The sequence below is a fragment of the Salvelinus alpinus genome, chromosome 3 (assembly GCF_045679555.1).
Source record: "Salvelinus alpinus chromosome 3, SLU_Salpinus.1, whole genome shotgun sequence".
NCBI lineage: Eukaryota > Metazoa > Chordata > Actinopteri > Salmoniformes > Salmonidae > Salvelinus > Salvelinus alpinus.
In genome coordinates, this window is record NC_092088.1 from 52,711,834 (window position 1) to 52,720,656 (window position 8,823).

Consider the following 8,823-nt stretch of genomic DNA (forward strand, 5'->3'; position numbering starts at 1 on the left):
TTTCAATGCTAGCACATGGAATAAGATGTTCAGACACCAATAATTGTCTGGTGAGAATGCTTTTAATCATTTAGCCAAAGTAGGAAAGAGATACAAGATTATAATGTACAGTAGCAGTGAATATTGGCTACTTCATTGCCTCAGGTGAAATGAATCAGAATTATAGTATTAATGATTAGAGTAGTTAGTTGAGGCTGGTCAGCTTAGTCTTAAGGTTCCACCTTAGCCTGGATCTCCTCCTTCTCAGCCACTTTCTCATCTGGCTTCTCCAGATCTGGGGAGGGGAAAGAAAGACCTGTTTATGCATACATTTGTGTCTGCGCAGTCTAAACCAGAGTGATAATATACACACCGGAACGTATTCAGAACAGTATATCAGAGTGCTCCACTGCTCCTAATTGTTTGTTTTCAACAGCCCAATGCAAACATTAGCAGCAAATTAGCCCATACAAATTTGTGAACAGGTTAGGGTGTCCCACATCTGTCTAGAGAAATCATAACATCATAGCCCTACTAAGAGTTGACCTTTGAGCTGGATGGGGCCCAGGATCAGGGTGTGGCTCTCCTGGGAGGATCCCAGGTCCCTGGCCTTGCGGGTGCGGCAGCCTCGGCGGCAGCGGGAGTTATAATCAGAAGTTTGGCAGATGGTGACTTTACACTGCAGGTACACTGACTCATGGGCTCGCAGGAACTTGAAAGCCTGGAAGGTGAAGCGGGCGTAGCTACTGGTACCAGAGGTGTAGGAGTAGTAGGTGGGGTCCCTCCTACATCTGTGGGTGCATCAGAAACAAATGTTGTTTTTTAAATCAAGAGCCTATGAGTGTCCTTGAAGAATAAGCACTCCTTAAAAAAGGTATAAACACAGATTTTCCTTCTCAGCAATATATCTTGGCCCTACAATCTCTGCAGGTCAGATCAGCAGTGCCTGTTTCTTACCCGTTGCGCACCAGGTCGTATGATCTAGTTTGGAAGTCATGAGGCGAGGGAGAGGCCACACAGGTGTCCAGGAACAGATGTAGACTGCTGTCTGACCTCCTCAGGCGGACTTGGACGTACATGTTCTGGTTGAGGGTAATCTTGTATGGAGTCTGGGTTATCTCACTGTAGAAGTTGCTGTTTGTAAAGAAGGCCATGGTGCTGTTGAATCTGCCTGTGCCTGTTATGGTACCGTTACCCTCATCTTTGGTCTCGTACATAACCTGGACCATGGTGTCCTGCTCCATGCGACACTCCACGTGCAGCAGAAAATGAGACTGCCGCGTAATCTCGCCTGAGTCGGTCCGGTAGGCACGGACGGCGTTGATGTACTCGACTCTCCCATTCTCAAACTGTTTAGAGCGTGAGATAAAAAGTTATTGGACAAGAAACTGAAAATTATTGGATAATGTGAATGATAGTTGATGTGACTATATCCAGTGTTTGCAGCACACTAGCTAGATCTCTATGTAGCTTTTTATATACCATTACGTAATCTGGTAATCACTTTGCGTTTGGTGAATTCATTTACCATTCGCTGGGTCCCACAGGTGTTGATTGGGAAGCTGAACACCACCTGGTAGCTGTTGACCTGAGGTCTACAATGCTGGTCGTTCAGGTACAGATTGTTACCATCGTAGCCCATTGAGATCAGGTAGGATCTCTGGATCACTATGTTCATGTTGTCTGAGGAGCAGTCCACTCGACCTGAAACACCACAACATAAATAAAACCAACCTGAGGCTCCTGAGCTATGATATCAATGTCAGAATACATAAATGTTTAGTGTTGATTAACTGCACCAGATTATCAAGCAGACTACCTTGGTTTGATGCGAGGGAGCTGCTGAACATGGCCCTGAAGCCCCTGCTGACCACTGATTGGTCAGAGCGGAAGAGAACTGTCATGTAGTTAGAGGTGGAGTGGTAGGCAGCCAAAGAGGTGCTGTTGTTGAAGTCACAGATTGTGCCTAGCATTTGAGAGTGCACAGACGATCCATCGTACACAGAGATGTAATCACAAGAGCAGCAGTTCTCCAACCTGAACCAACAAAGAGAACCAACACTGAACCAACACTTATAGAATATGTCTAAATGTGAAGTCATAGTCAATACGGACGGTCCATTTCAAGATCTGTCTTCATGCACATTCAGAATGATAGAAATCCATCAGATGGTTGTTCAAAGGGAAGTGTCAAGGTGAAGCATTTTAAAATCTTTTACATTAAGATGCAACAAACCAGGGTAATCAAGGGAACCGTTTCTGAAGAGGAATCTTAACTCACTCCAGGTCAGTAAATGACATAAAGATCCTTTGGCCAGAGGGGGCCGATAGATGCCAGACACAGTAGGCGTTGTCATGGTAATATTCTGGATAGTATGGACTGGAGATGGACCCAGAGCCATGCAGGTTTCCTCCACAGGTGGGGTGAGTCCCTGAGACTTGGGAAGAGAAATTAAACACAAAATCCATTTGGAATTCAAGAGTCAGACATCTTGTGACACCGAATGTGATTTCCTGTAGATAATCTACAGGAAATCACATTTGTCATCAAGAAAGGTTCAGTTAGTTACGTTTGTGCAACACATTGATGTCTACTTGTATTGGTCTGTCATTATACAGCTTATTAAATCAAATCCCTTTTTAAATGGATGATGTGGGAAATGTTAATACCTGTTGGTTCTGGTGGGGTGGTGGGGCAGTACGCTATGTGAAGGAAAAAATAAGAATTAACAATATCCAAACCAAACTGAGTAAATGCAACTGTGCTTAAAGCTCATACAGTCATTTAGGGAGTGTGACTGGTATTCATTGTTGAAGATTTTTTTTAAAGGTAAACTTCAACTGCATTTTAACTGAATGTATGACTCAATATTATTTTCAGATTAGCTGGGACATATTTTGCATAGGCCTACTTAGAGTGGAAGGGCAACCCAAGTCTTGGCAACAGGGATTTGTATTTTTATCCAGAATTTCTCCACATTTTTGCCATCTTTACAGTGTGCTCTTTCACGGATAATACCTGGACCCATCTGATCTACTGTATTGGACACGTACTGTTGTAGTCATAGCAACAGTTGCCATAGTATTGACAGGAGCTGGAGCAGGAACACGTTCCGAGATTGAAACCACAGTTGTACCTACAGGAAGCCTCTGCAGGACAAAAAGCAATTTCCTTGCTCAGTTATTTACAATAACACCACTTGTGTGACCAAATCTTTAGAACATAAACAGCACAAAATTTTCTACACAGGTCACCAAACTAGATGATGCCAAAGCTGAGGGTTTTAACATTTGGGTTTAAGTTTTGGGAGAGAAATACCTGAGGTTGTACCAGGTTCGTATGTTGTGCTCTGGCAATAATCTGTGAGAATGAAAGATAGGGATGGACATTAGCATAGACAATGTGAGCCTTCCCAAGTACTAACAATCACAAAAAGCTCTTTAACATCATACCATTGTAGTCATGACAGCAATTGCCATAGTATCGACAGGATGAGGTGCAGGAGCAACCACCGGCATAAGAACCACAGCTGTATCTACAGGAACCCCAATCTATTGTATAGGACAGACCTCATTTGTGACCAAAGTTCATGAACAGCATTTGATGATTGTTTTCTTATTATTAATGTTGTAAGATTTTTTTTTTTACACAGATCAGCCAAGTAGATGAAGATAAATACCTGTGGCTGTGGACATAGGCCCCCCAAAAAAATATTTGGCCAAAATATGTTAATTTTGTTGAACTACACTAGTTTTAAAGTAAAATTCTAACACAGCTGAAGAAATACCTCCGGTTGTTGCAGGATCTGGGGTGAAGGAGTCTGTGGTGAAGGAGTCTGTGGTGATGGAGTCTGTGGTGATGAAGTCTGGGGTGATGGAGTCTGTGGTTGTGTCATAGCAGATCTCTATACAAAGTAGATCAAATGGCACAGAAGGGAACATTTTAACACACACACTGTTACAATATAATTTTTGGATTCTTTTCTGATTACCTGAGACTTATTTTAGAATTGAAGAGCAACACAAGTCTTGGTGGTAGATATTTGTGTTCTTGTCTTGACTTCATCCACATTTTGTAGTGTGCTCTTTCACAGACAATACCTGAACCCATCTGATCTATCTGGTCCTGTATGTCTCAGTTGGTATAGCATGGTGCTTGCATTGCTAGGGTTGTGGGTTTGCTTCCCAGGACCACCCATAAGTAAAATGTATGGACGCATGACTAAGTTGCTTTGGATAAAAATGTTTGCTAAAGTGCATATATTATTTGATTTATTAGGATCCCCATTAGCCGACGCCAATTGCGACAGCTAGTCTTACTGGTGACCAAGACATTACAGAAAAAAGAGTACAATTTACATACATTTTTTTTTAAATGAACATGTAGTGTGTGTGTCTTTTTTGAAACCAGGTTTTCTGTTCACTTGCGCAATATAAGATGTAAAGGAGTTCCATGCACTCAATACAATATTATCTATTGTATTGGACACGTACCATTGTAGTCATGGCAACAGTTGCCATAGTATTGACAGGAGCTGGAGCAGGAACAGCTTCCAAGATTATAACCACAGTTGTACCTACAGGAAGGCTGAGCTGTAGGACAGAAAGCAATTTTCAAACGCACAGGAATAATAATCTGTTGTAATGAACAGACAGCACATTACTCAAAGTTACTGTAAATCCTGTTAACTTTTTATTTATACATGAACAGCAGATTTCATTATTCATGATTTCTTTGTTATCAATCAATCCAATTTATTTATAAAGCCCTTCTTACATCAGCTGATGTCACAAAGTGCTGTACAGAAAACCAGCCTAAAACCCCAAACAGCAAGCAATGCAGGTGTAGCAGCACGGTGGCTAGGAAAAACTCCCTAGAAAGGCCATAACCCAAGAAGAAACCTAGAGAGGAACCAGGCTATGACAGGTGGCCAGTCCTTTTCTGGCTATGCTGGGTGGAGATTATAACAGAACTTGGCCAAGATGTTCAAATGTTCATAGATGACCAGCAGGGTCAAATAATAATAGATGTTATGTTACTTTATGTTACATCTTCATACTCTCCAAAAAGCTTTGAAATTGTACAAATAATTTTTGTGAATTTTTTTGAGCTACACTAGCTGTAAAGTAAAATTCGAACACAGCTGAAGAAATACCTCTGGTTGTTAGTCCTGCATCTGTGGTGACAGGTTCTGTGGTTGTGTCATAGCAGATCTCTATACAAAGTAGATAAAATGGCACAGAAGGGAACATTTTAACGGGGGAGGAGCACACACTGTTACAATATTCTAAACTTGATCCTAACTCCCTGCTCTTACGTTGATAGTCCTGGCAACAGTTGCCCCTGTATTCACAGGAATATGAACAGGAGCAGTTGCCAACCTGATAGCCACAGTTGTGTCTACAAGAACCTCCATCTACAAGAAAAACAAACAGATGAATCATGGTTCACTGATCATAATTCAGCAATGATACCAAGCTAACAAGCTGCTAAAATGAACAGCACATTTGTATGCATGTATCATTATTCGTTTAGTTAATATGTTTCATAATGTTTGAGTACAGGGAGGAAAATAATACCTACAGTGCATTTGGAAAGTATTCAGACCCCTTAACCTTTTCCACATTTTGTTAAGTTACAGCCTTATTCTAAAATGTATTAAATTGTTAGTTTTTCCCTCATCAATCTACATACAAATACCCCATAATGACAAAGCAAAAACAGGTTTAGACATTTTTGCAAATGTATTAAAACTTAAACAGAAATTCCACATTTACCTAAGTGTTCAGACCCTTTACTTTGTTGAAGCACCATTGCCAGCGATTACAGCCTCGAGTCTTCTTGGGTATAACGCTTCAAGCTTGGCACACCTGTATTTGGGGAGTTTCTTCCATTCTTCTCTGCAGATCCTCTCTAGCTCTGTCAGGTTGGATGGGGAGTGTCAGTGCACAACTATTTTCAGGTCTCTCCAGAGATGTTCAGTCGGGTTCAAGTCCGGGCTCTGGCTGGACCACTCAAGGACATTCAGAGACTTGTCCCGATGCCACTCCTGAGTTGGCTTGGCTGTGTGCTTAGGATCGTTGTCCTGTTGGAAGGTGAACCTTCGCCCCAGTCTAAGGCCCTGAGCACTCTGGAGCAGGTTTTCATCAAGAATATCTCTGTACTTTTGTGCATTCATCTTTCCCTTGATCCTGACCAGCCTACTTGTCCCTGCCGCTGAAAAGCATCCAACAGCATGATGCTGCCACCACCATGCTATACCGTAGGGATGGTGCCAGGTTTCCTCCAGAAGTGATGCTTGGCATTAAGGCCAAAGAGTTCAATCTTGGTTTCATCAGACCAGAGAATCTTGTTTCCCATGGTCTGAGAGTCCTTTAGGTTCCTTTTGGAAAACTCCAAGCGGGCTGTCATATGCCTTTTACTGATGAGTGGCTTCCATTTGGCCACTCTACCATAAAGGCCTGATTGGTGGAGTGCTGCAGAGATGGTTGTCCTTCTGGAAGGTTCTCCCATCTCCACAGAGGAACTCTGGTGCTCTGTCAGAATGACCATCGGAGTTCTTGGTCACCTCCCTGACCAAGGCCCTTCTCCCCCGATTGCTCAGTTTGGCCGGGCGGCCAGCTCTAGGAAGTGTCTTGGTGGTTCCAAACTTCTTACATTTAAGAATGATGGAGGCCACTGTTTTCTTGGGGACCTTCTATGCTGCAGACATTTTTTGGTACCCTTCCCCAGATCTGTGCCTCGACACAATCCTGTCTCGGAGCACTATGGACAATTCCTTCGACCTCATGGCTTGGTTTTTGCTCTGAAATGCACTGTCAACTTTGGGACCTTATATAGTCAGGTGTGTGCCTTTCCAAATCATGTCCAATCAATTGAATTGACCACAAGTGGACTCCAATCAAGTTGTAGAAACATCACAAGGATGATCATTGGAAACATGATGCGCCTGAGCTCAATTTCGAGTCTCAAAGCAAAGAGTCTGAATACTTATGCACTTAATGTATTTCTGTTTTTTATTATTAATACATTTGCAAGAATTTCTAAAAAACAGTTTCACTTTGTCATTATGGGGTATTGAGTGTAGATTGATGAGGAAAAAAATTTTGTTAATCATTTTCAGAATAAGTCTGTAACGTAACAAAATGTGGAAAAAGGGAAGTGGTCTGAATGCTTTCAGAATGCACTGTATGCAGTTAATGTCTCTTTACATATATTTACTTTATCTCAATGCCTTACCTACGACACGATACTTTGCTTGAAACCCCTTGTACGTTGAGGAGCTGTCACTTGTGAATAGCACCGTTATTGAACTTCCGGTGGAGTAAAAGGTTGAGCTTTGTCCTCCACACAGCTTTCCCAGGAGTCGTTTGGAGGTGGAATAGCCATCGTACACGGAGATGGAATCATACCTACAGTTGAAGTCACCCTCAAGACTGTGGTCGAAGACAGGAAAGATGAATGAAGTACAATGACGGTGGCTGCCTAATATACGCTGGTAATGTAGCACTTATTACCTCTGGTGACTGATCTGACCTGAATAGTGTACTGGACTTGCTTTCACTTATTAAATCATTTTTAGATAGGTGATCATTTGAAAGACCAAATTACGGATTTTGAGGGTTTTCTAACATATCCAAGTTTAAGAATAAACATGAACCAAAACCTACTTACTTGACATAGGGGAATTCCAGCTGAACGATTTGGCTGCCCGGTGTGGTCTGAATGTTCCATGTACAGTAGGCATTGTTGGGGTAGTTGCTGGGGTAGTTTGGGCTGATGAATTGGCCCTTTGATGCAGTCAGGTAGCCACCACATGTGGCACTGGTGCCTGAACAAAACAACAAAAAAGTGACAACGTTAAGAATGAGAAGTAGAATAGAGACTGAGTGGCAGTGCTGACTGACACAATAAAAACAATGTTGATTCATTGGAACGTTGATACAGTGAAGTATTTTAACGGACAAGAGGAATAAACAAACATGGGTTGGTAAATCAAAATTGTTGATAAACAGAGCAACATAAACACAGCTCAGAAATACTAGCAACATTCAGAGTTTGGAATACCTGATGGGTCATCTGTTCCCCAGGGATCTGTAAACACAAATGTCATGAGGTTACATGTAGTAATACTGTTACTACTGCACTGCACACCTAACATACATGATAAGGTGCAGGAGGGTATCAGATTAGTGAAAATAATGAAACCTTTGCAAACTTATGATCGTTGCACAATACATCTGACATTTGTATTGACCCTGAAGAGTGCAGTCTTTCTTCTTCTCATTAAGTCATTTCTAGAAATTGGTACAAAACAAAAAGACAGGACTATATGTTATTTGGGGGAAGAAATCAGCTCATCAACAGAACTTACCTGCTGTGGTCCATGTGTACCACTGACCTGTAATGAGAAAGTAAGACTAATTGAATATGAACCTTTGCATAAGAGAGAAAGAGACATCAGAGGTGTTACGACAACCCTATAATCATACACAAATGGAAGCCATTGTTACGAACAAACAACACTTACAAAGAGAGATAGATACCAATAAAACATATATACAGTGCAGTATAAGTGAATACATTACCTTGAGCTCCATGTGAGACTATCACAGAGCAAAGAACAAGAAGAGTGGTAGCAATCTCCATGTTTCACCTTCCCCTTGACGATGACCCAGTCCCAAAACAGGACAGCTTATATACCTAAAGGCAGGCCTTTAAACGTCCTTATAGCGCCCATAAAATCCTGAATGCGAGAAATCACTTAATACTCAATGTGTGTGAGAAGTGACCCACCTGGGCTTGTGGTCATAAAGTAGCCAGTTCACATGGTGAACACATTA

General features: G+C 41.8%; 1 protein-coding gene and 1 long non-coding RNA gene across 2 annotated transcripts; both read right to left on the bottom strand.

The window, feature by feature from the left end:
* Positions 1 to 57: 57 nt before the first annotated feature.
* LOC139569742 (CUB and zona pellucida-like domain-containing protein 1) lies at positions 58 to 4,568 on the bottom strand. The gene is made up of 12 exons (XM_071391123.1): positions 4,474 to 4,568; positions 3,768 to 3,884; positions 3,433 to 3,531; positions 3,299 to 3,340; positions 3,034 to 3,129; positions 2,650 to 2,682; positions 2,261 to 2,417; positions 1,799 to 2,016; positions 1,508 to 1,683; positions 937 to 1,328; positions 526 to 770; positions 58 to 274 (listed from the first exon to the last, which is right to left on the bottom strand). Exons 7-12 carry the CDS (start codon positions 2,278 to 2,280, stop codon positions 210 to 212), a joined length of 1,116 nt encoding a protein of 371 aa, XP_071247224.1. The 5' UTR covers positions 2,281 to 2,417; positions 2,650 to 2,682; positions 3,034 to 3,129; positions 3,299 to 3,340; positions 3,433 to 3,531; positions 3,768 to 3,884; positions 4,474 to 4,568; the 3' UTR covers positions 58 to 209.
* Positions 4,569 to 5,135: 567 nt separating this feature from the next.
* On the bottom strand, positions 5,136 to 8,382 carry LOC139569743 (uncharacterized). The gene is made up of 6 exons (XR_011673951.1): positions 8,355 to 8,382; positions 8,048 to 8,074; positions 7,655 to 7,811; positions 7,220 to 7,416; positions 5,298 to 5,396; positions 5,136 to 5,195 (listed from the first exon to the last, which is right to left on the bottom strand). It is a non-coding gene; the product is annotated as an uncharacterized lncRNA (long non-coding RNA).
* Between the last annotated feature and the right edge of the window lie 441 nt (positions 8,383 to 8,823).